Source organism: Amblyomma americanum, chromosome 11 (genome assembly GCF_052857255.1).
Source record: "Amblyomma americanum isolate KBUSLIRL-KWMA chromosome 11, ASM5285725v1, whole genome shotgun sequence".
NCBI lineage: Eukaryota > Metazoa > Arthropoda > Arachnida > Ixodida > Ixodidae > Amblyomma > Amblyomma americanum.
In genome coordinates, this window is record NC_135507.1 from 8,594,814 (window position 1) to 8,622,010 (window position 27,197).

The window sequence follows — 27,197 nt, forward strand, 5'->3', positions numbered from 1 at the left end:
CAGTGGAGAGGAACGCATCACGCAATCATCAGTTTTTTTTTTCCTGTCACGTATAAACGACACCAGGAAGCCTTCGTTGCCCACAGAACGCGGTGTACATGTATTCAATTCGTGCGCAGTTGCACATGCACGCGGTGCACACGCCATGACAAAGCCCTTCTACAGTAGGTCTAGAAGTAGCGTGCAGTGTTTGAATGGTTATGAGTTTTAAAATGTACCTTAATGAGATTTCAAGAATGAAATTCTGTACATCTGTTTTATAGTGAGGTTTGCCTGTTTTCGCTGTTATGGGAATGACTAATGGGCCTTTTAACTCTGCACATCAAGTGGTACTATGCTTGTTGGCGTGTCGGTGTTTGTTTCACTGGGCCCATTGGTAGAATTAGCGTCACTGAGTCAGCGTCCCGAAGGAAGTCACGGACGCCTCGGTCTATAGTTCTTGCTGTTGGTAGCGGGGCCTAAGCGAGAGTACAGGCCTCCATATAACACCATTTTATATTAGTGGCATTACAGTAACATCCCCGTCAGTGCCATTTTCAACGAGTTACACTCGGTTTTAGTGTCATTCACGCAGTGTGACACGATGAACTTTATTGAGCACACAAGGGAAGGGAAAAGACGGGCTCGTTACGACATACATGACGGAAGCGAGCAGTCTCCGAAACCAAGAAGCATAGGGGATGTTAGTCTTTTAACTTGTGATATTGACGAATGGGAGATCAATAGTGTAATTACTTTATCTCAGTTCTGGCAGTCTTGATGCCATAGGTAGCATAAGAGGATTCTTGCACAGCTTCCGCCCTCACCGTTCGATAACGTTCCTACGTGGCACTAGCTGTAATACAGGACATGCTACGTCCGCCGCTATGGACGGGGGTGGCGCTGGTGAACACTCTCAAGGTTCAGTTACAATACACATAATTACCCCCGAAAGCAGAATATTGGACAGCCGCCGCCGTAGCTCAGTTGGTACAGCGTCGGACGCGAAATTCGGAGGTTGTGGATTCGGATCACAGCGGCTGCGTGAAGTTGTTATTTCTTCTACTTTCTAATCAGCTATCTTTAAGCGAGAAATAACTACACTATTAATCTCCACTACACTGATATCCCATTGATGGGCTCCAAAAATAATAACAAAATGAGTTACATTCCTTATGCTCCTTGGTTTCGCTGACTGCTGCCTTCTGTCATGTACGATGAACTTTAGTGACACTGACTGCAAAACACACTCGCCTGGGTGTGTGAACTGACTTCATTTGGCTTGAATGCGCTTCACACTGTACACGTGAGCACTCAGCTTGGTTTGGTTTGGTTTATGGGGGTTTAACGTCCCAAAGCAACTCAGGCTATGAGAGACGCCGTAGTGAAGGGCTCCGGAAATTTCGACCACCTGGGGTTCTTTAACGTGCACTGACATCGCACAGTACACGGGCCTCTAGAATTTCGCCTCCATCGAAATTCGCCCGCCGTGGCCGGGATCGAATCCGCGTCTTTCGGGCCGGCAGCCGAGAGCCGTAACCACTCAGCCACCGCGGCGGCTCCCGCACTCAGCTTCCTTGTGCGGGAAAAATTCATATTACAATGCCGACGTAACCCTATTTTGGGGTAATAGGCCGGTGCAGAATCGACGTCGCCTAGCCCGAGCAGATGTGCGCTCGCCGTCTTATAACGCTAGCGCTGCACTTAATCCGCTTAATACCGCCAGACCGCGCCTTCATTTTTGCGGCACATCACTAAGGAGGCTGCACCTGCGCATCTGCGTCGTTGGTTAGAGGGTGCTAGCCTAGCACCTAATACCCCGTCCCGAAGTTCATCATGTTGCCTAAACCCCTGTCGTGGACCAACAGGTGGAGCACCTTAGCGTTGCGAAAATAACGGAACTGAACGGAGACGCAAGAGCGACACCTCACTAGGCGCTAAAAATGACCGCCAGTCTTACACCCGTATAACATTGTTTTTAGGCACACGCAGGGCAGACACGTACAAAACAGATATACATATACGGCAACTTGGGGCAATTAACAACGCGTACTTCCATGACCCGTCTTCAAATGCCTAGATGGCGGCAAGATGAAATGTACGCGCTATGGAAAACTGCTACTTGCCGCCCCCGCACACGTTTTCCCATACGCACACTTCATACTGATTTCGAGTCGCCCGATTACTGAAGCTTAACACCTAAACTAGAACACATACACTTCAGGCAAAACAACCCAGATGAGCCATTTAAAGCCTCGCAGAGTGGTTGCTTCTTAGTAGAAGCGGACAGAGGGAATAGAAAGTTGATGACGTCAACAAGCACGTGCACTTCCTCGGGTTTGGGCCTTTGGGCAAGATGTGACATGATGCCGGCATTTGAAGAAGTAGCATGCCACTGTTGAAGGTACTGCGCAAAAAGGTCCAGGTTTTGCATTAGGTGGCTGTGGTTCTTGAAGACTAGACTTTTGCAATAGCTTTCTTCCGCGAAATTTTCGCTAGTGCTGATGTCTCGGTACGAACCGTAACCGACCTGAGTACCTTAAGGCCTTGCGCTCGTGCTGACTTTTCACTTTTATACCTTCACAGGCTTACAGACGGCAGAACATGATGCGGCCTTAATAGTTCACCATTAATGTCACCTCTTGCAGGACATGCTACATACTGCTACACAACAATGTCGTGGAGGATGCATGTATAGCGTGCTGTTGTGCGCGGGCTATAATCTCTATGACGAGCTATCGGCTGCTGACATTGCCCTGCGTCGCAGCATGACTTGTATCGGCGACTTGGGGCTAACCAGCACCGTCTGCACGATGAGTTCAATGGGATCTTCCATTCGCGAGCACGCAAGGACTTGGTACCTCCTGAGCAATCTGCACAGTGCAGCCTTTAGCTCCAGCAAGGCGAACCTGTTGCCGATGCACGATTTGGGCCCAATGCCAAACGGCATGTATGCCCCTGGGTGAATGTTTTTCGACTCTTCGGGAGCAAATCGTTCAGGTTTGAAGTGGAACGGGTCGGGCCACAATTGAGGGTCGTGATGAAGGTGCCAGACCGGTGCGAGCACTTCGCAGCCGGCCGGGATGGGCTGTCCAAGGATGGTGGTGTCGACACGACAGTGGCGCGACACCAGCAGCACCACGGGAGGGTAGAGACGCAGGGCTTCTTTGACGAACATGTCGAGACATTCGAGCTCTTGCAGCTGGCCGTAATCGAGGTCCTCGTCTTCCGGGTACCTCTTGATCAGCTCCTCGTAAACCTCCAGAGAAAAAAGGAAAAAGGCAAGAAAAGCATAAAACAGTAGAAAATGTAAGGTCATGCAAAAAAAGCGTTAGTAAAACGCCTTGCAACAGTACCCTTCTTCATGTCCTCGAATTGTACTAATAAGAATCCTAGAGCAAACTTGACCAGCCTTTACATTGTGCGCTTAAAATTCATGCACTAAATGAACGAACTAAAAACCCTCGGATCTGCTTTCCTCTTTTGAGAAGAGATCACATGCGAAGCGCCGCCTGCATTTTTTGCAGAGATATAATCCAACGCACAGAACATGTACCCTCCTTGACGGTGTAAATCTCAGAACTGGAACTAAGTGGCGACGAGAGGAGTATAGTAACCAGTTAATGTGTACGGGGCAAATTATTGATATCGGTTCTCATCTAGACGTAAACTATGACCTATAGGTCAAGCAGGAGAGCCTGCAGATGACGCACCTTGGCAGAAAAAATAGCGGCGTAGCGATCCTCTAGTTGATTATGCTCTATTTATGATAGTCCTTCATAATATTTAAATTGGTATATATTCGACTGCTATAGAAAAATTAACGAAGGCTAGCCAAAAGGGTTCAAGCTAAGTTGAGGACAACGTAGGGAGCTATGGAAAGAAAAATAGTAGGAGTAACGTTAAGAGACAGAAAAAGAGTGAAGTGGGTCAGGGAACAAACGTGGGTTAACGATGTCCTAATCATAATTGAAACCAAGTAGAAGAAATAAGCATGGGAAGTACATGTAAAGCGAGGCCGAGATAGCGAAGGTCATTGAGTGTGACGAACAGGATTCCACGAGAAGGCAAGCGAGGCAGTGCGGCAGAAAATTAATTTAAATTGGCGGATCAGATTAAGAACTCTGCAGAGATAATGTACAGGACAGCTGGCACAGGACAGTGCTAATCGGAGAGATATGGGCGAGGCGCTTCTCCTCCAACAAGCGTAGTCAGGCTAGTGATGACGATGGGCTTCCCTCCCTGCGTTACCTTATCCTGCTCCAGCTGGTGCTGCGCCATCAGGTGAAGGATGAAGGACAGCGTGCTCGCGGTGGTCTCAAAGCCAGCTAGCAGGAAGAGCAGGCTGTTGGCCAGCAGCGTGTCGTCATCGATGGGCGCCAACGCGGCTGCATTCGGCTCCGCGCTGGCCTCGTGGTCTTGCTCCTTTCGTCATGCAGTAAAAGGAAGGGTGGACATTCACGTTGCACTCTCCACAGATAAGGCTGGTAATGAACATTTTGTTTGGTTTCGAACTGTGCCTACAGCACAGAACATACAAAAAAAGAGAGGCTATGTAGGTCCGTATCGGGCATTGGCCGTCCGCGGAAACCAGCGTGCGTGCAGTAAAGACCCTTTCCTTTTTTTTGCGATCGAATTCGTCGTGCCGGAAGCCCTGTCATAGAATCAAATCACGTGATTCTCAGAAGAGCAAGCGCCGATGCAGCTCGCCTGCGGTCGCTTGAAGTGACGGCCTATTCAACGGGCGACGCCGAAGCGCCTCCTGTCTGGACTGCTGTAAACCGGTTCAGCTGCTGCCACGCCTTGCTAGCGCTGATAGCACAGCGATCACTGTGGCGATGCCCAAAGGGGTGCGCATATTGGAAAGGTCTATAAGAGCAATGATAAAGCAGCCGGGGATTTAAGCCGAGTACCGCTAACATACAAGAAATTTATTTCCTTTTGAACGCGAAATATGAAAAATAATCATGAAGCCAACACTGCAGAACAAATTTACAATTTTTCTCCACCTTCCCCTAAAGATTTGACCAACACTGTTCCCACTACGAGTTATCGACCAGTTCTCTCTCGCCCTACCATATGCTAGCCGTCCCGGTTAGCTCAGTTGGTAAAACAACTGCTCCGGCCGGTGAAGCAGTGGCCCCGGTTTCGAACCCCGGACCACGGTTGCTGTGGAAGCGACTCGCCATAATCCATAATTGACGCTTTGAGCTCCAATTGAGAATTGGCGAACTACCTGTGCGTCCAAGAGCAGCTGCAGGATGTCGACCCTGCGGCCACCGCCTCCAGTCCCCGTTGCGCTGGCAGCCTTCTGCGAGCGTCGGCGAGCCTGGACCACGCTACGGACATTGTCGATGATCTCCCAGGTGCGCCTGCGCGAACATAAGTACTTTGAAGGGACAATGCCGTAATTTTACCTGCCGGAACTTTGCGTACAAAAGGGTACGGTGTTGCGCTAATTTGGCGATCACGCTGTTACCAACTGGCACTCGTGAATGGTTAGGTAGCATATTGATAATTGCAATTTATAGATGGTGGCTTAAAAGATGCTACACCTGATATGGAATATTCGTAAACAGATGTAATTGGGTGTGATCGAATAGCAGCGAAATTGTGCATGCCCGTAAAGTTCATGTGTTTATCGCACCCGTTCGTTGAAAGGATGGTCTGAAGCTGAATTGATGCATGCTTTGCCGCCAGTTCTGGACAACTCAAGTGCTTTTAGAGGTTAATTTTGTCAGCAGTGTTCACAAGTAAAATGATGGTAACTCAGCGGCCTTCATACGCGATAGACAAGAAACGCTGATATAGCGCCGCTGTCAACGCCGGGAGAGCCGCAGTTGGCAACGACTGCCACACCCGCGTAGTACCACTTCTAGGATCGATTTCAGGCTGCAAAATTTTGTCCTTTTGAGATTATTGCAGATTTTAGACACTCGTGAGTTTGAAGACAAGAGCTTTCTCTGCGTAATACATACCGCGTTGTGAGCAACCTTGTTTCTGGACAGCAGCCTAGATAGAGAATCAAAATTGAAAAGCATAAAAAGTGATATACGCAAATGTAGGTACCGTAGGAGCATACAAGATGCCTGCTGCTGCAGATAGCAGTCCGAATATGGCGGGTGATGAACCGGCCATTGCAAAGAAAGTGACGCAAGCACACACACAGAAGTTGGAACAGAAGCTGCGACAGTTGTGAAATCTAATGCTATCGCATTCTGCTATGGCGTCTTCATTGTTTTAGTTTTCTTTGAGCGTGTGAAAATAACATTCACAAGCCTCACGTATGAACGTCTGCTCTTGTGCCCGGCCGTCGTGATACAGAACGACGTAGCAAAATCTCACCGGACACGTATCGTGTTTGGTGCCGGTGATGTCCGGCTAGATAGATTATCACATTCTCTCTTCGCTACATAAGCGACGGCCTAGCCTGACGAAGCAGGAGTTCTTCCCGAATTCGCTTGCCCACCGGCGCGCTCAACACAGCCGAAATGCGTTGAAACGCATGACAGGAAGGGAATTCTGCCACTCAAACGGCTCCTGAAATTACCTAAGCCCAGCTATGAGCTGCGCTAGACTGGGTCAACAGAGAGTAATGTTCCTGGACTCGTAACCAGAGACTTCCGGCCTCATAATGACGAATTTTGGGAAATGGAAGGTTATCCGGGGGACGCCGTAGGTTGTACAAAGCTATACGAAGCTGCGCCTCATTATTTTATAACTGCACCAGAATGTACATCTCTGGAAGCTACCCTCTCGGATTCCACAGCAGTTTTCCGGCGGACGTCAGTCGCAATGTTTTACACGCGCTGAATGGGTGCTGGTAGGAAAGTACCAGTATACCTGTAGTGCAGCGTTGCTCTGTACAGCCAGGAGGCGCACTTCCCCAGGAAAGGGAAGGCCACGAAGCTTGTGGTAAATGCGGTCTCGGCTTCGTACAGGATGCCCCTCAGCAGCTGTGCCAGCGGGTTGTCCGGCTTCTTTTGGCCGTCCAGCTGCGCAAGGGTGGACGAACTATATGAAATGAGAATTTGAACTGTAGGCGTACTTAGAACTAGCGTTGCACATCTGCGGAAAGCCTTCATGGACCCTGCGGGCACCTTTCACAAGTGTGCGTAGCCAGCACAAGACGCGGGTGTCTACCATCTGCTCTCGACTTATTCCTTCACGAGACACATGTAGCAACATTTTCTTCTTCTGAACAGGGGTCTGAAAACTATGTCCCGTCGTCCACACTCGGCTCACGGAGTTGTTAAGACTGGCCCGCGATGGGACACAACCCCCAGAACGACGTTCGGCCCCCGGCCCGCTGCGACCTCGTGACCTGATCCCGCGCACGCGTCGTGTCGGAGCTCGTGGATAATCCTTTCCGATTGTTACGCAGCCAATCAGCCAAGCTGCGTCGGTTTTCCGTCCGCTTATTCGCATGGACCCCATCGGCAACCTTAATTCGAGAGGCGCGTTTCTCAAAGGCTTTCAGTGTGAACGAGAAAGAATGCGGTCTTCGCTCAATAAGCCTGGGATCCAAACAAATGGGTATGTGCCATTAAGCCTGAGGTCATCATCATCATTATCATCATCCTGGGAAGGGGTCCAATATCGTTCGCGAAGACATTCTCGACCTCAATAACTCGCAGCACGACAAAATGCAAGAGCTCGTGTTCGCCAACCCTAAAATGTAAAATGTATATATAACACGATAAAAGCGGCGAAAACGAACACAGCAGTAGCAGCGCCAGATAAAGCATGACTCGCATGGACGCGTTTTTCCGAGCGATTGGTGGGCGCCGACACGCAGTCATTTTCGCCGAAAACGCGGTTTTTGCGCACGAAAACGCACCGCGCGCCCTATGACTGGTCTCATGCCGCCGAACTACCAGGCGCAAGAAGAGAGGCGGCGAGCGCCGCTCTCTTGTCACCTTCCCCGTTGGCTTTTTAGCGTCACGTTATAGTTGTCTTTTTTCTTTTTTCGTGCCCCGCGTTTGGCACCCTTCAAGAAGACACAAGAGCACGGCCCATCGATGGGCCGCCGCAGCAGCTTCGACTAATGGAATCCTGAAAATGATTCCATTAGTCATATTAGGGGTTCATTTTCAATTTGGTCAATAAACGTTTTCAACAGTAGCTGCGTGAGTACTGTAGCCGAGGTGGACCGGCCAGTGGGCGCTCTTGAAAATGCGCTTCCATGGGCTTTCAAGAGGTGCTAGGGCTGTACTGCTGTGGTTCCCACTTTCGCGCTCAGGCAGACACTTCTTTGACACCGTGCAGCACCTATAGCTACAGAGACCCATACATGAGGTGCAGATAGCGCTTACTTGGTGAGGCCGTAGTACAAGCGAAGAGAGCGAGAAAAAAAGACGATCCTTTTTACAACTGCACTTGTGTTGACCGTGGTAGTCACGGCTACTAATTCGGTGTAGTGCGAGGATGAATCTGGCAAATTGAAAACATTCGGGAAATGTTTCAGCTGCGCTTTAAATCATGCGTTAGACATTAGTATAAATGAATCACCCCGCGGTAATCGCCTACGATCGCTAAATAATTTACAACTGAATTTCTTCTTGACGCTGTTTCGGTTTCATCAACTGAATGATAGCTGTCACTAGTAGTTGGTGTCTAGGTCAAGTGACCCGGGCCGAAACAGCTGCTGATACGTCATGATGTAACTGCTGCCATAATGCCATTTTTTTTTGTCATTCCAGCTCTTTGAAGTGGGCTCTCTTAAATGTTGTAGTGAACTAAAGCGACTTATAGGCGACTACGTTGGACTTTTCTTTTCCTCACATGACTTAAACACTAACTGAAGGTCACAGCCGACGTTCAATTGCTCAAAGCGAAACCGAAAGAGCATGAGAGAAGAAACTGAGTTATAAATTATTTAGCAGCCCTAGGCGAAAACCACGCTGTGATCAATGCATTCTAATGTATGTCTAAAACACCATTGAAAATAGATGTTTAAAGCCCTTTAAAGCTCTGACGCGATAGCGTTTATCGGCCCGTTTAGTTGCCTGGAGTCTTTTTGCATATCACTTTGCAGACACGGACACTGTCGGACAAGACACACAAGGCCTCCCTTTAAGCAAGTTGAACGAACTTGCCTCGATGGACTATGGGTAGCGTGTCTGACTCATGATCGAAGTGTCACAGTTTAGATTCGCATATTATTATCCCAATTTTCATTCCAGTGAAATTAATTAACGTTATATCCTTACATGTTATAATGAGGTTTGAGTCATGTTGCGAACTTATAATCACAATTTATCTAATGTTGTAATCACTTTTCAAATCCGCAGCTCCACTTGTGACGTCACAATCCTCGCGACCAATCCGAATCTTCTCGACACGCCCTCTCTCACGTTCCTCTGAACGGGACGCTTAACGCTGTAGCATTAAAACGAAAACGCTCAGTTTCGAAGCAGATTAGTCGCTCAGACAGGCTAAAAAAGGGAGTTTCCAGAAGGCTGTGGTGCCTAAGCTCTGTTATGAACGCGAATGGTTAGGTCCCCTTTTCGAAATGCTGGTTCAATATTGTAATTCCATGACTGCTGTTCACTTCTATTTCCGATTTTTGTATGTTCACGTATGAGTAAACCGTTCGTTACGTCATTGATTAGTCGCGCGTACTGTGCGCCTCACCTGCCACGCCAACGCGCAGTTTGCGATCACGTCCAGCGACAGTCCCTGCGAGGCCTGCATGACGTCGACCGCTTCGCCCCTGTCCGCCTTCCGGTCCAGCACGTCCATGAAGTCACCCACGCATCGGCTGATAATGGGCGTCATCAGCTTCATTTTAGCGGCGCTGAAGCTCGGGTTCAGCACACTTCTCACGTGCTTCCATTCCTGCCCTAGAAAAGATAGAGAGAAACGAGGGATGCCTTCACAAAACTGCACCAATCTGCGCATCATCCTTGGCGGCGCATGCTCGAGAACTGTATCTTATACGTTTAAGTTTGGTTTGGTTTTTGGGGGCTTAACGTCCTAAAACGACTCTCAGGCTATGAGGGGAGCCGTAGTGAAGGGTGCCGGAAACTTCGACCACCTGGGGTTCTTTGACGTGCACTGGCATCGTACAGTATACATGGGCCTCAAGAATTTCGCCTCCATCGAAATTCGACCGCCGCGGCCGGGATTGAACCCGCGTCTTTCGGGTCAGCAGCCGACCGCCATAACCACTGAGCCACCGCGGCGGCCTTTATACGTTTAGGGTGCACCTCGAAAGACAAAGGGAGACGGAAGCTAGCAAAGAGCGGCTAGAAAGGGTGGATGGCAGTGACAGCTTTGGAGCCGAGTGCGGATGGTGCCCCCTAGTGGAAACATATAGTAGCTGCCTCTTGGCACCGTTTCAGATGACCCTTAAGTAATCAGTACTTGTAGCTTTAAATGATCGTACATGTACTGTTTTCATACCACAGATTGAATGATATTAAAATACCAACATTTGCACTAATGTGGCATGGCTATCAACAGTATTCTGTACATGGCAGGCCGTTTTGTTTGTTCGTTTTTTATTTATGTATACATACTGTGAGCCAAACTTTTGGCCCTAGCAGGAGGGGCTCCGAACAAAAATACAAGAGAGTAATCGACACTGTAAGACAAATGAAACACCAGAGAACATAACAGGAGGAACAACAGATACCTACAAAATGTTATGATCACATAAAGGCATGCTACAGTTCGTTTGAAAAATTACCGGAGTGAACGATGTTGTCCGCGAGAAAATTCTCCTCTTCTGCTCGTCTCAGAAAAAAAAGCAACTATTGGTACGTGGTAGTCCTGGAAATCATTGCTGTTAACGAATGTTGCTTAGTATTTCCTTTTCTTCGGCTGCTATTCGGCTTGACCACATAAACAGGTTTAGTTACGTCGAGTTTTCCAGGAATATGCTCATGAAGCAGCGTTAAGCGGCTGAATTTTCGGCATGTTTCTAATGTTTGAATATTGTTTTCCAGCATTATGTAGCCAGCAAACCCTGCTTTTTATACTTTCCATTCATTAACTGCACAACTTTCCTCTGAACGCGCTCTGATCGTACATCTATACTAAAATGTACATCCCATACTACCCCGGTATATTCAAGCCTCTACCTTATACATGCGTTTTAGGCTGTGACCTTTGTACTGATCGGTGCATATTTCAGTTTTTTTTTAAATGGCCTACAGCTTTCTTGAAGCCATTGTAGTGGAATCAAGAATATGGGTAGAACTTGAAAATTTTTTACGGATCGTAACGCCTAGATACTCGTAATTTTCGACTTCCACAATAGGACTGTTCGCTAGTCTATACTTAAAAACATTAGGTTTCTTTTTGTTATAAACATGAGTATTGTTTTCTTCTCATTTAACTCCATTCACAATGAACAAATTTGCTCACAATAACGTGTCCCTTTTCAGATGTGTTTCTTTAAAAACTGTGCAGCCATCTGCGAACAGTCTTAAAGACACATCTCGATGAGGTATATCAACAAAATAATTCACATTAGATTAGAAGCAACTGAGGGCTCAGCACACTGTTCTGAGAACGCTTGAATAGGAAGCACATCCGAAGAACAATTTTTAATTTCAACATACTGGCGCCTGTTCTAAGGTGCACGCGGGTTCACTGAGTAATACTGAACACAATCTCAACGCATTCTAATTTATGCAACTTGTCATGAGGCACCTTGTCGAATGCCTTAAAAAATCTAAAAATAACACATCCATTTGATCAGCGGCCTCAATCAGTGGCGAGAACTAATGCACAGCCGACACAAGCTGATTGACAGTGGACATACATTTACTAAAATGTTATCGTTTGTCAAAAACACGCAACGACATGTTCCAAAAATTTACAGCAAGTGCTCGAAATAGAAACCGGTCGATAGCTGGCTACCGGATTGTACAGGATGAGTGACAGTGGACATACCCTCCCTAAAATGTTATGGTTTGTCAAAAACACGCAACGACATGTTCCAAAAATTTACAGTAGGTGCTCGCAATAGAAACCGGTCAATAACTGAGTACGGTATTGTGAGCAGCCTGCTCACCATGCAGGTGGAAATTAAATTATTTATTGGTCGAAAGAGGTCACGTAATTTTGTGACGTCATCGTAACTTGTTCATGGGTGTGTGACCAACCTAGATAGCATCAGAAAAAGAGAAAGTGTGACGCATTCGAATGGCGGTACCGTCTCTGCATAGCGGATATCTGCTGCTGTAGCTAGCAGTGCGAATATGGCGTTTGATGGACTGACAGTCGCAAAGAAACTGACGCAAACACACCGAAGCTGCATGGGAAGCTGCAACGAATGGGAAATGTAATGCTATCGCACTCCACTCTTCAGGTGACTTAACCGTCCCCGTAGTGTTTTTTTTTTCTCAAAACCTTTGTTTTCAAAACTAGCATCGAACAAGTCTTCCTCTTTCTCACTTCGCACATGAGCAAGTTCTGCGTGATTTCCTGTTTGTAAGAGGGGCTTCCTGGCGCCCAAGGAAAGATTGACGATCTTGTGACTCGTTATAGACCGCATGTTGGCAGTGAATATTCGTACCTCTTAAAAAGATCAGCGTCTTGTTGTAGGGCTTGATGACGAGGGCCGCTCGGGGCCGATCGTAGAAGACACTGGACTCCTTGATGAAGCACTCCTTTATCATGGCCACGTCACTGATGACCAGGTGTGGAACAGTGCCCTTGTAGTAGCCGAACACTTTGCCGTACTTGGCGATCCATTCTTCCATCACCTGCGTTCGTGTTTTTCGCAGCCATTTAATGGCCACAAAATTCCAGCCACGTTCTTTTCACTATTCGCAAATGACCAAAGCACAGCCACACCTTGGCTGTCATGCGGTTATTCATCTCTGGTTTCTGTGTGTGGTGAGTTGTATGAAAAAACTGGAATGTAATGGGTACCACTGTGACAGCTGTTTCCCCATGAAATATTTCTCGCTTCCAAGGGGGGGGGGGGGGGGGGGGGGGGAGGAGAACCAAGGGGAGACTCTAATCCATCCTTGGTGGCGTAACAAAAAATTGGTTCGATATAAATTTTCCTCGCCTTGATCAGCATACGGCTGCCATTTGAGAAGCGTTAGTTGTGTTCAGGGTGGCGACGATGTCATTTAAAGGAAATATTTTTTTTTCTCAAGCGCAGCATGAGATGAATGTGTGGCGACCCCGCATACTGCGCATACATGGGACGGAGAGGCAAAGGACACCGCTTGACTCAAAATTACACTTCTTCTGAAGATGCGGGAAATTGAATCCAGGACTTAAAGGCTGCCAGATGAGCGCGCAACACTTAGGCCACTAAACCGCGTTAATTCTAGATGTACAAATGTGAACCTATAGTTTATGCGTTGCCTTATGACTCTACGCTAATGAGTAGATGTGCCATTAGAAAGATGGAGAGAAAATAAACAAAAATAAAAGGAAATAAATAATTTCGTATTCAAAGCACGTGTGTAATCTTAATTGCTTTCCGTAATTATTTGCTCACGGACGACGATACACGGTCGAACTCAGATTACCTTTGCACGCATCTATACACACGGGTAATGATTATCCTGCCGCGAAGCGCCAAGCGTTATAATTATTCAAATTTCCAGCAGAATGCCAGCTGTAAAGCACTTAGTGGCAATACACGTATTTCGCGAAGCGAGCTCAGAATACCAGGAGAAAGCGCAAATTTAATCACATTTTAAACGACAAAAAAAATGCGTGTGCATCCGTACGTACTACCAAGCTCCAAGTAACACCAGTGGTGGCTACCAACATTCAAAAATTCTCGATGGTGAGAATATAGCCGCTATTGCTTGCTGTAAACTAGGGTTCGCTGATCGGCTAATATGGCCGAGCGCTTGCGCGGCTTAGCGGTTGCATATCGCTCTCACCTGCAAACAACTTCTTGCGGACCTTTACAGTGCTCAGTGTCACCTCTTTTTTTTTTTTCCGCAAAAGACGACGAGCCCGAAGGAAGAAGCAACACGACAAGTGTTTGTGGCGCAGTTTCTTCTTGTCCAGTCGTTTTCGTTTGTGGCAAAAAGTAAAAAAATGAAAACTTGTACAGCTCTCTTTTGCTGCATGTGCCGTTGCCAGGTAGCCTGACGTCGTCAACCGACTGCTTAGCTCGTTATGCACAGTCCTGAGCAATATGAGATCGAACAAATTTTGAGCATTAATTTATTGATTACTCTGTTTTCTGCCGCAAACAGTTTTTTTTTTCCGAGTAGTTTTCGCCATGGCGTACGGCACCGAAACGACATTATGAAATTTAGAACCTGAAATATCCTGATAGCCCGAAATAATGACCTGAAAGTTTGCAGTTTTATGCAAAAAGTTTATTCCCTATATATATATATATATATATATATATATATATATATATATATATATATATATATATATATATATATATATATATATATAATATATATATATATATATATATACACTGTACAGCTGCAGGGCATTGTAGTCAGAGAACGAGTCCGTGAAGCTCGATGATGCGGTGGGCTTTCGTACACTGAGTTCTTGATCAGCGGCTCTGAGAAACGGGTTGGCTTATGCGGCAGCACGCTGGTTGCCTCCCTTTCGCCTCGGCATGAGACAAAACGAAGATTGCTACACACTGCATAGTTAGTGTTGTCGTCGGAAAAACATCGTGCAGGCTCCTCGTGTACGGTCCATCAGTCAATTTCATAAGAATTGGCACTCATTTTTGCTTACTAATGAGCTTTCAGTGGCCCCGTGGCTCTCATTTGCACCGACAACTATGGGCGTCTACACTTACACGCATTGGAGCTCTCATCCATTCCAACTGAGCTGAGCACTGAGGTTTAGCGAGCGATCAGAAGCGCACTCACCGCTATCCTGTCCTTTTTGAGCTGCATCCAGTTTCCCCAGATGAGGTCGGGCTGCGGGCCATCAATGCCGAGCCTCCGAAAGAAACCATGCGCCCGGCGACGACCGCTGACCCACAGAAGGAACCAGGTTGCAAGCAGCACGGCCAAGGTACCCAGCAGGATGGCGGCCGTGGTACCCTCCATCTGTGACGGCAGTGACATCCGCGATCGGGAAATGAATGTTCAGCGCCTAAGTTTCGCCTGTGGGGATGGTGCCGCTCTTGAGACTACAGCGTCCACGCTTGACCATCAACCCGCCGCGGTGGCTTAGTGGTTATGGCGCTCGGCTACTGACCCGAAAGACGCGGGCTCGATCCCGGCCGCGGCGGTCGAGTTTGGATGAAGCCGAAATTTCAGAGGCCCGTGTACTGTGCGATGTCAGTGCACGTTAAAGAACCCAAAGTGGTCGAAATTTCCGGAGCCCTTCACTATAGCGTCCCTAATTGCGTGGGTCGTTTTGGGACGTTAAACCCCCATAGACCAAAAAAAAAAAAGCTTGGCCATCAAAAAAACATCCGCCGATACAAACAAGAAGGGAAGATGGCGCATGCCTCGATATCGGTTTCCGCTGGAAACGCCCTGTGCGTGCTGCACGGGAAAGTCGCTGTTCACAGCACGGCGTTACACAACGGAATAACTTCCACATATATGACATATTGGTCGTACGTTAACTAAAGCACAAATTACTACAAACGCAGTAACTGCAGATAACAAACATGTCCAAGTCACTGCTCCCCATTCGGCCCATTCTTGCTCTTAGAGAGCCGCTGTTAAGCCCGTTCCTTGGGTTGAGCGTCGGTGTTGACGGCGTAGGCCGTCGTCCTAACCGGCCGAGCGAGCGCAGGAGAATGGTTACTCTTACCAAGGAAGGTAGTTACCGTGGTTAACGAGTTTGGAAGCTGGAAGGTGGTTAGGGCGAGCTTAGAGCTGCGGACTGGAGAGGAGCGCTAGGCGGAAAGCGAGCGTGCGTTGAAAATAAAAATAGTGGTCTAAAACTGTGCATGTATGTATGTATGTGGCTATCAAATTATTCATTTCTATACATAGAGTTTCTCAATATTATGCAGAGGGAAAGGAGGCGCCACTGCGCTTCATCCTCCATGAGGAGGCGCAGGTATGCCGGGAAGATAAGGTTTCGTATTTGGCTTGGCTATCCTTTGACTCAGACATAACAAATTGCGACTCTTTTCACGACAAGCTTCGAAGAAATGTAATGTAGTAGAACGTTCTTGCGGGCTAGTTGGTTCATTCTAGAAAAGAGGTCAGGACTGCGCGAATGGGACAGGACTGGAGAACGAGGAACGAAAACGCTCAGTACAAAGGTGGTTCCTCTACAATGCAAATTTCCTATCACTGTAAATACGTGGAAATACAAGCCAATAGACACAAAATTATGTAGATGTAAATGGGTACAAACACAAAGACTTGTAATGTGTATAGCAGGAGGTGCATGAAAAGTAGTGTACATGCTATTACTGTGAAGTGTTTGCGAATATACGTAAATAAATGCATGTAAAGGTCCGCTTCTTTTCTACAGTCCGTGCAGCGAAGTTCCTTAGCTCTACATAAACGAGCTTAAACTCTCCGATAGTTCGTACTAAACTGAAAGCAGCAGCCGAAGAAAACATAACCGGTGCCATTTTACTGCTTCTGCGAGGACAGCTCGCCAGCGCAGCGGACCGCACCATTTACCCGCTCAAAACAATTTTCTTTAACCATCGTGCAATGAATGGAACGAACGAACTTAAACTCTCTATTTGTCTGGCACGGAACAGCAATTAGCGGCGCGAACATCTGGAGCAGCACCTCAGGTATGCCAGCCGCCATCCTCAAGTAATAGGCGGAGCCAACGTATAAGCCCACTTCTGCAAACGGCGAGCAAAGCTGCCACTCAATCCGGTGGATGTATGCATAGATACGGCTGAACCCTTTAAATCAAGCGGTGGCTCAAGCCACCTAGCCATGACTAATGAAATTTTACTCTTGTCTTGATTTTAGCCACCAATCAGATAACCTTCGCTTGGCTACTTCTACCCGCTTAAAATCTACTTTCCCTTTACTGTCCTTAAACCTCAATGCCTTGGATAAATCAGCCCCGCTGCTTTCCACTGTGGGGTGAAGCCCTTTACAGAAAAGTATCAAGTGTTCAGCCGTTTCCTCCTCCTCTCCGCACGCAATGCACAACGTGTGTATCTCGTGGTACCTGACTCTATATATCTTAGTCCGCAAAACTCCCGTCCTGGCCTCAAACAACAAAGAGCTTCCCCTAGAATTATCATAGATATTTTCTTTGGCAATTTCCTGCTCAAAAATCCTGCATGTTCCCAGTGCTGATTTGGTCAGCATCCCTGTTTTCGACAAAGCTCTCTGTTTCTTTAACCTTTTCTTAACTGATAACTGCTGATTTGCCTCCCTACTGCTGTCCAGATATTTGCTTGTCAAGAAAAGTCGTTGGAAAAAGCGCCGCGCTGCGGACGAAGCGAGAGCTATACAAGAAGGGGTAGGAAGCAACAATCTGACAGACGTTACTGTAGGAGTGGGACAGGGCTATCACCAGAACGCCAGCACGCGCACCCACGCGCAAGCATGACGCAAGCCGTCCTACCATCTGGGTAGCGCTGCAGCTGCAGCGCAGCAACTGCAATGAGGCGTACCGACGGCTCCTATTGCGAAGCGGGGGATGCTGTGCTCATCGCAGGCGCTATCACCCAGTGGTCCGCTCCACTCTTTTCTTTTTTTTTCGGTGGTCGCTTTCAACCTTGTCAGCGCCAGCCTTGCGCGAAACCTTGCTTGCCTCCCGCGGCCACGGCAAAGCGCCATGTCATGTCATGCTACCAGTAAACGCCGTCACCTACGGCGTCTTGGAATGCACAGGCTGGTTCAAATTTTTTCGGAGGGGGTTGAAGGCTGATAAGTGCGCGTATCAGAAGCAGCGGTGCCCTGCCTGGCGGCTGTCTGGCCGCTAAGGGGAGCATGACTTAATGCATCACAGAGTGAGATATCAGTTCTAGAAGAAACCGTCGTGGTGATAGCCTATTGAACTGCGCAGCGAAACGATTGTCTAGCCACGCGACTCTATGCCGCTCGGTCCCCGGTCGCTCCGTTCCCGCACATACTGCTTGTATGCCGGTGTTCGATTAGTGCGCATCAAATAGTACGGCAGAGCGGAGAAGCATACGCCATTAGTGACGAGTTCGAGATCGGCGACGTCGCGTGCCTGGCATCCGAGCGCGAAACGAGCTTCCGTGAAATTGCGACGTGTGCCAGTGCCCAGCCCACGTCAGTGCGGACAATGCTTGTAGCTATTCCACGTTAGACTGCATCAAGAACTCCATGGCAGTGATTTCGAACGACATCCGGAATTCTGCAATTGGCTTTAAACTCAGACCTTGGTCCTGCATTACCAAAGAAAATTATTTGGACTGATGAGGCTCACTTGTGGAGAAATTTAACCGTCAACCTACGGCATGCCAGTTACTGGCCCAGCACCAGCTCCCATTGGATTCATCAGCACAGACACACAGTAAGATGGTATGCCAACGTTTTCTCGGAATGTTTAATGACACGATCATTGCAGCATACTTCTTTGAAGAAGCACTGTCAGGGAAGCTCTGCACGAAAGCAATACTTCAGGAAATGTAGACGAATTTACTGCTAGCCGGCCGCTTTGCGTGCCGAGTGATATATGCATGGTTTGAGCCCTAGACGCCTGAGCGCATTCTTCGTCACGCGTTGCACGATTTCTTGATCGCAGTTTTCCAGGGAAGTGGATAGGATGCTCTGTCGCCGTCGCGATCGGATGGCTTGACTACGTTTTGATATTTCTTTGTAGAGTTACGTGATAAATGAAGTCTACACAACGGAACCTACCAGCGTATACTATCTTTGCCGCTAGTGCTACCGTGCAGCCAGGTATGAGAAAACGGGTAGTACTGTGCTTAATCCACTTATCATGCGTATGGCCTTGGCAATTAACAAAACAGCCAAGCGTCTGCGTGAAGCATTGGCATTCCAAAACTTGTGTTAACGTACCAAATTCAGTTACTTTTACAAAATCTTGCTAAAGTGAAGGCGAGGTGCGTTGCTCAAGTCGTGATACTTCATTCAAATGAAAACATGCTCTGAACGCGAGATGCCATTTAGGCGTGCTCCTTCCAGTGGCCGGACTGCAGGGTTCAATCGCTTCTGCTATGCGCACTTATCGGACTTCAGTGGGAATAGATTCGTACGACCTACGCATTCCAAGAAAGACGCCATAGAAGACAGCTTTTACTGCCAGCAGGACGCTGCAGTTTGCCCTCAGCAAAGTCTCGCGCATGGCTGGCGCTGACAGCAGCTGCCAGCGACAGAAGAAAAGTGAAGGAGAGTACACTCTGATAACGTCGGCGATGATCGCTGAATCACGGGTGGCGCCGTGCTGCGTCCCAAGTGATAGCGGAGACATCGTTATCACCGTGTTTCTTTTGCCGATCGGTTACGGTGTAGAAGCTGCTGTAATTTCCCGTCTGGAACCCGCGACGATATTCCTTTCCTCTAGCAGCGTAGCTGGTGCATGCCAAGGCTGCTCTTCAATTTCGCTATTGCGACATACATTGCAAAATAAATAATGTAATTAAAATTACTTGTTAGTCAGTCGCCTCTGTGAACAAGAAGCTGTGCTTCAGTGACAGCAGTCCTCTCTTTGTAGGTAAAAATTGTTGTAGCTAAAGAAAAGGAAAACGCGCCGTATAACGCAAAATCAGAATATCTGAACATCTGCGCTAAAAATTGGCATTACCGAGTATCGGAATCGTCCCGTGAGCGCAGAGGCGACTCTGAGAGAGGGTTTGGTGTGATAGCAATTGTTCTATGTTACGTAGTTCTTTATTAAAGGAGTCCACGGGTATTGCATTAGCCCTTGGGTCTTCCGCTAGTCTTTACAGCCGAAAGGGTGCGCTGCGAAGCTTCTTTTACGTGCCGCATGCCATGATTTACATGATAAATTGTGAAGAAGGCTACAAGCATGTAGTTCAGGATATAGTCTCTCTTGCAGTCTAGGCAGAATGGTGGTGGAGCCGCGGCTCGCGGGTTTAATGTACACAGATGATATTGTGCTTTTGGATCACAGACAGAGAGATCTACAGTCCCTGCAGAATATTTGTGGAAGTAAAGGTGGTGTTCCATACTGTAAACTTGTTATTATTATTATTTATCGGTAAGAGAACTGAACACATTCTGCTGAAATCTCGCAGTTTCACTCCCGATGTGGAAGCCAGCCATTTCAGCATCTCCGAGGCACTGGGATTCATGGACAACGACGGTAATGTGAGTGTGTCCATGCTAGAGGTAATAATAATAATAATAGTAATAATAATAATAATAATTGGTTTTTGCGGAAGGGAAATGGCGCAGTATCTCTCTCATATATCTTTGGACACCTGAACCGCGCCGTAAGGGAAGGGATAAAGGAGGGAGTGAAAGAAGAAAGGAAGAAAGAACTGCCGTAGTGGAGGGCTCCAGAATAATTTCGACCACCCGGGGATCTTTAAAGTGCACTGACATCGCACAGCACACGGGCGCCTTAGCGTTTTTCCTCCATAAAAACGCAGCCGCCGCGGTCGGGTTCGAAGCCTGGAACTCCGGATCAGTAGGCGAGCGCCCTAACCACTGAGCCACCGCAGCGGGTCAGCACAGAGGTTGAAAATTGGTTTTTGGGGAAAGCAAATGGCGCAGTATCTGTCTCGCATATCGGCTGACACCTGAACCGCGCCGTAAGGGAAGGGATAAAGGAGGGAGGTTAAACGTCTCAAAGCGACTCGGGCTATGAGGGACGCCGTAGTGAAGGGCTCCGGAAATTTCGGCCACCTGGGGTTTATTAACGTGCACTAAAATCGCACAGTACACGGGCCTCTAGAATTTCGCTTCCATCGAAATTCCACCGCCGCGGCCGGGATCGAATCCGCGTATTACTGGTCAGCAGCCGAGCGCCATAAGCACTCAGCCACCGCAGCGGCTCAGGAGTGAAAGAAGAAAGGAATAAAGAGGTGTCGTAATGGAGGGCTCCGGAATGATTTCGACCACCTGGGGATCTTTAACGTGCACTGACATCGCACAGCACGCGGCACAGCACAGAGGTTGAAAATTGGTTTTTGGGGAAAGGAAATGGCGCATATTACTCAGGTATTCTCCATTAACTCTTATCCCCAACTATTCCCAATTCAGGCCTCGGAATACCGCATGTAAAGAGGCGGTGTATAGTATTGGCGAGATCGTATCTCCCTGCCTGACACCGTTCCTTATTGGTATTTTATTGATGACTTTATGTAGGACTATGGTAGCTGTGCAGTGGTTATATTTCCAGTATTTTCACATAAGGCTCTTCTACACCCTGATTCCGCAATGCCTGCATGACTGCTGAGGTTTCCACTGAGTCGAATGCTTTCTCGTAATCAATGAAGTCTATATATAGAGGTTGGTTATATTCTGTGCATTTCTCTATTGCCTGATTGATAGTGTGAGTATGGTCTATTGTGGAATATCCTTTACGAAAGCTTTCCTGACCTTTTGGTTGATTGAAGTCTAAGGTTGCCCTGACTTTATTAGCGATTACCTTAGTAAATACCTCATGGCAACGGGCAGTAAGACGATAGTTCTGTAATTTTTCTAGTCCGTGGCGTTTCCTTTCTTTTGATTTAAAATAATGTTAGCGTTCTTCCAAGCTTCCAAGAATGGCGAAACACAGCCGCGGTGTATATAGGGACAATGCAGTTCCAAACAACTTTGAAACCGCCTGTCTTAGGAGAGGGTGTTATCTGCCCTCTTCTAACCAACTAAGTGGCTTGCAGGGAACTTTGGCGCGTTGCGACCGGCGCGTGCTCTTCAATTGAGAAGCGGCAGACAAGTAACTGCTTAAACTACGTTCTTTTCTGATTGGGAGCGGAGTACACGAACACAAGCGCATACGTCACAAAAATGCTGCATACTCGTGAAAGCTGTGTATAAGAGAGGGAGCACATGTAAAAGGCACAACCACTTCGAAAGATGCGAATCGCATAAAGGGGCACATTCCGTTTCGTGTAAGCTGGGAAAGAACACGACCCCAGCACATCGAGCCGCGGTAAGAAAGCAGAACAGCGGGCAAGTGGTTTTCGACGGTCGCCGTTAATAAGTGGACAGCTTATGTTATGACCGGCGATTAGGCGAGGGGCTGTTCTTCGTGACGTCAATACACAAAAAGAAGGGGATTCTGTTTTCAGCACTTACCTAGAGACAGCAGTACTGCTAACGACGCGGCGGCGGCCGCTTGTGCTGCGCAGGCTCGATATCGTTGTCGCAAATCAGACGAAGGCCAGATTGGGAGAAGGAGGCGTTGAACCGGAGGAGGAGGAAGGGAGGTGTGGAAGGAAGATTACTCAACAACGCGGGCGCCCTCCGCCAAGGTCCCTTCCTTGTTGCCTTCCGAGGCCGGAAATTACGTCACCTTTGCGTGCAGCCTTGCGGCGAACGTTTTGAAGGCAATCCAATCGGTGCCTCTCTCCCGCGTCTGCTGGACGCGTTTCACGTGATGTGACCGCTATCCGCGCGCTCGAATGCATGACAGCTTTGAACAGGAACTGTCAGCGCGCATCTCCATGTAAACACTTAATTTCGGACACAGAGGTGCTCTTAACTGTTCTCACAGAAAAACATGACAATATACGGACACAGAGGAGCCATCCACCGGATGCAGCGCATTGTTCGTCGGTATCCGTATAATGCTGTATACTTAGCGCATTACAAAAATAACTGCAGCGGTGGCCTAGTGGTTTCAGCAATCCGCCTTGCATGCGGAAGGTGCGGGGTTCGATTCCCAGTGCTCTTGGCAACCCACCGGTGACACAATAGGTGCGAACTTTCCCTTGGCTTGGCTGTCTGCTTCTTTGGGGTGAAATGCTTCGGAAATGGGGCTTCGACTCCACATTGAGTAGTTGGATAACACACTGTACACTGGCGTTCTTTGGCCGCAGATGCCCTTGCGCCATAAAAATTCATCATCATCATCACCATCGCAAAAGTGGTATCACTTAATATGCAACAGCGATTCAACTCTTTCGTTCACTTTGTTAAATCTTCTTTTGGCTGGCGGCTGCTTAGGCAAATGAAAGAGGTAAGCGAAAGGTCGTCGTTGCGCATGCTTATACGTATAACAATGCTGATTCTTGGGCTAGTTGGTACTGTTCACTCATAATGGCAAAGCCTTTAGCGCAAAAAACGAGGACGTGAGAGGAGCGCTGTCCCGTCTTCCTCTCATGTCCTCGTTTTTTGCGCTAAAGGCTTTGCCATTATGAGTTATACGTATGGTTAGGACATGCACGACGCACTGAAATTCGCGCATGAATCCGTCTATGAGCTGTTTTTCCTCTGCAGCTTGCAGGGATTATTTGCTGCGACACAATCAGAGAGAAAGAAGCTTTCGAAATCACTTCGGCATGTAAAGAATAGAAAGTGCCAGAAACGCCACTTGCTTTCGTCTTATCGATTCATAGGGCACGCCGGAACTTCGCATGCGACTGACCCATTTCTCTCAAATACCAAAAGAAAAGATATTTGTTCTGTATACACTTTTGCAAGCGCCCTTAGCCTCTGTGAAATGCAGTAAAAAAAATGTGAAACACTCAGTTCTGTGCAGAAAAGTTATACGCAGTTAACCACCAAACGAAAAATCCCTATTTGAGAAAATGGAAACAGCCACTGTTGCGAAAAAACTGTTTAATACTAAGCTAAAATTTCAGTTTGCAACACCTGTATTTCGATAAGCGACGCAGAGCGAAGGCAATGTTTCAGACTTTCCTTACTTTATCTATGTTTGCATTTTCCTCTTCTTGTACACATATTCTGCGGTTTGAACGAAAGACAAAGGAGGTAAGCATAATGCTCGTGTTAAATGATCTCTGGTGAGAAAACAAGCAAAGCGATGGAAGTGAAAGAAAACTGAGAGAAAAGATTCGCAGTGCGCATTCGTGCGAAAAAGTGGGGCCTCCATTTTCATTGCCAGAGAAGCACGCGACGCTTTTATAGTGCTCAATCGCCCCGAGAGGAAGCGCACCAGAACAGGAAAAAGCACTGCACGTGAAAGCGTTGCACACTGCGCCAACAGAAAAAAAAAAAATTTGATGACGCTTAACCGACGCTTGAGAACACAATGCGATCGCATCAGAGATTCCTCGAGCGCAACTACTTCTTTTTCAGATTCAGAGATGGGTGGGAGTCCTCATACCACTACTGGAGCAGTGGTGCAGCGGTTAAGCGATGCGCCATTTCCCCGGCAGGCGGCTGTTTCAAACGCTGCCACCATGGTGGTATAGGCTTGTGAGAGTCAGGTTGCTCTTGCCGTGCTCCCGTAAGGCTTGTTTTCGCCAAGATATGTCTTCTGGAGGCTTTGTTTCTACTAATGAGCTGATGCGTGGTGCCATGGTGGGCGTGGCTGTATGTAGGCGCGGTCCGCTGACAGCGGTGCACGCCAAGGGCGATGGCCACGCGCTCCCGTGTTCCGTCTCATATTCCGTCTACCTGTGCGGCAGCTCCAACGATGGTGTTGACCACTAAATGCTTTAAGCCCGAATAATATTGTATTTTGTTCAACTAAATACGGGAATAAAATGCGTAACATCAACTTTTCAGTTATTGCATTGCCGGCGAAAATTTCAGTGTCAAATTGTTAAAAAAACGTAGTTGCCGTACCTGGAACCTGAAGCTGGCTACGTTTAATACCTGAGCCTTATCCAGTAAGGCTAGTCTAGCAGGGCTGCTCCAGGAACTAGCGGATATTAAATGGGATGCCATAGAGCTTAGTGAGGTTAGGAAGAGAGATCAGGTGTATACAGTGCTAAAGAGCGGCCACGAACTATGCTACCGTGGATCAGCAGGCAGACGAGAACTAGTTTCAGCGGTAAGAGAAGTAGGTGGTACGATGTTTAGGCAGGATACCAGCAAGCTCTCTCAGGAGGCGAAAGATGTGATTAAGGAACGCCAAAGCACGAAAGTCTCTAGCCCTGCAGACAGAACAGAACTGGCAGAGCTATCAGAACTAATCAATAAGCGCAAAGTACCCGTCGCAAAGAAGTATAATATGGGAGAATCTAGCATGCTCTAAAAAACGGAGGAAGCCTAGTAGCAGTGAAAAGGAAGCTAGGTAGAAAAACAAGATAATACACAAAGAGGGTAATGTAATTAGCAATATGGAAAAGATAGGTAAAGTAGCCGAAGTGTTTTACACAAATCTGCAAAGTACACAAAGTAATCAGAACCTTAATGAGTGGTAGTAGAGCACAGCAATTGGACATCCCGCCAATAAAGATAGAGATAGCAATTAAAACCCTAGGAGCAATGCAAAGGGGGAAAGCAGCTGGTGAAGATCCGGTAACAGCAGACATGTTGAAGGACAGTGGGGAGATAGTGCTAGAAAAACTAGCCACCCTTCATACGCAATGTCTTATGAGCTCGAGCATACCGGAATCTTGGAAGAGCGCTAGCATCATGTTAATACGCGAGAAAGGAGAAGTCAAGGGCTTTAAAAATTAGATACTAGTCAGCTTACTGCCCGTTGCCTACAAATTTATGACTAAGGTAATCGCTAATAGAGTTAGGACAACCTTAGACTTCAATCAACCAAATGAACAGGCAGGCTTTCGTAAAGACAACTGGACAATAGATTATACTCACACTGTCAGTTAGGTGATAGAGTAATTTGCAGAATTTAACCGACCCCTATATATATAGCCTTCATAACTTAAGAGAATCCAGTCGGTTCAGTCGAAACCTCAGTAGTCACACAAGCATTACTTAACCAGGGTGTAGAAGAGGCTTATGTCAAAATACTGGAATATATCTATAATGGCTTCACAGCCAACACAGTTCCGCATAAAGACAGCAATAAAATTGCAATAAAGAAAGGTGTCAGTCAGAGAGACACTGTCTTCTGTGCTATTGACCACCTATTTGTGTGTGGTATTCAGAGGCCTGTATTGGGAACAGTTGGGATAAGAGTTAAAGAAAACTACCTTAATCATCTGCAGTTCACTGATGACATTGCCTTGCTAATTCACTCATGAGATGAACTGCAATGCATGATCGGTAACTTAGAGAGGCAAAACAGAACGGCGGGTGCAAAACTTAATATGCAGAAATCTACACTAATGTTCTACAGTCTCGGAAGGGAACAGCAGTACACGAATGCAGTTCATACACTGCAGTGGGCGTAGTCAGGCTGATGACCGAGGTGAGTTCCCGTAGCTAACAATTGAGGAAGTAACTATTTGTCACATATGTTGCTACCCGGGCATTAACTGCAATTTGGAAGTGCTAGGTAGTAAAATTTCCATCTGTGCAAGGTAGTAACAGTAACTGCATTTAGCATCATTTACCAGTAGAAAAAAGCGCACAAACGCGTGGTCGCATGGAATTTTTCATATTTGGCCTACTGTTATCAACGCAAACGCAAAACTAATTGCATAGCTACATCAAAATAAAAATTGAGGAATTAGGCGTTTTTCTGGAAGGCTCTACAATTAGGCAGCGAAATTGTCACCGCACATGCAACAGCTGTAAGTAGTGGATTTTTCAGTTCAATGAAATATTCAATTCAATCAAATAGAAAAAAAAACTCTGACTTACTACTACACACAGCGGTCAACAACAGGGTTGAAGTTGTGTGCACCTATTATGCTACGTTGTGTTTTTTAAACCGTGGCTAAAGTTAGCTGGTACATGTTTATATGTAGTCGGGCGATGCAGCCGTAGCACCGATTAGCAACACAGCCGTTTCCGATAGAAATGTGAGGACGGATAACGCCAGCAACAATGCAGGCGAAAACAAAACCTCTGCTGCAGTCCAGGACCTAGTGCTAACTTCGAATGCGGCTGAACAGATGAATTACGGATACGGACACTTAGAACAATTATAGCGTTCAAATCAGGAATCCAGGAAGCAGCATACGTGCACTTCTAAAGCAGAAGTAGAAACAGATGTGCGCACTCTAACGACTTACGCTTTTCGTCAGCAGTTGGGGATCTCACCGGCACGCACTCCACTCTGTGTTTGAGCTGCGCAAACCAGCTGTGCCCTCGCCTGTTGATCCAACCTACGCACTCTCTTGAGTGCTCCTTATCACCGGTTCTCTGCTGTGGACTCATCTATATCGTTGCCGTTGTCGGCTGACCACACAGGAAGCACGCGGTGGAGCAGCCATCCTGAACCCACTTGTCGTGGGCATACAGACAACGGTGCCTATGGGCAACCAAGCAAGGGGCGCTCATTCAGCAGCGGCGATCCCTCTCTTATTCTCTCTCAAAACGAGGAGGAAGCAGCGACTATACTCCGTCTCA

General features: G+C 47.4%; 1 protein-coding gene across 2 annotated transcripts; it reads right to left on the bottom strand.

Annotated features, from left to right (window-relative positions):
• Positions 1-478: 478 nt before the first annotated feature.
• Positions 479-26,981, bottom strand: LOC144111312 (cytochrome P450 3A24-like). Of its 2 annotated transcripts, none has more exons than XM_077644572.1 (8): positions 22,098-22,181; positions 14,817-14,999; positions 12,509-12,698; positions 9,616-9,824; positions 6,823-6,974; positions 5,216-5,351; positions 4,231-4,404; positions 479-3,238 (listed from the first exon to the last, which is right to left on the bottom strand). In XM_077644572.1, exons 2-8 carry the CDS (start codon positions 14,997-14,999, stop codon positions 2,705-2,707), a joined length of 1,578 nt encoding a protein of 525 aa, XP_077500698.1. In that variant the 5' UTR covers positions 22,098-22,181; the 3' UTR covers positions 479-2,704. The 2 variants fall into 2 exon arrangements, with proteins under 2 accessions (XP_077500698.1, XP_077500699.1); XM_077644573.1 differs by lacking the exon at positions 22,098-22,181 and adding an exon at positions 26,861-26,981 and having other exon boundaries at positions 2,556-3,238.
• Between the last annotated feature and the right edge of the window lie 216 nt (positions 26,982-27,197).

What these genes read in the sequence shown, in the direction of transcription:
- LOC144111312 (XM_077644572.1), bottom strand. Translation starts at nt 14,999, where the DNA reads ATGGAGGGTACCACGGCCGCCATCCTGCTGGGTACCTTGGCCGTGCTG. An exon ending in GACGCTGATCTTTTTAAGAG is followed by an intron (nt 9,825 to 12,508) that starts GTACGAATATTC and finishes TATCTTTTCTAG; the next exon opens with GGCAGGAATGGAAGCACGTG. An exon ending in ACCAGCTGGAGCAGGATAAG is followed by an intron (nt 3,239 to 4,230) that starts GTAACGCAGGGA and finishes TTTTCTCTGGAG; the next exon opens with GTTTACGAGGAGCTGATCAA.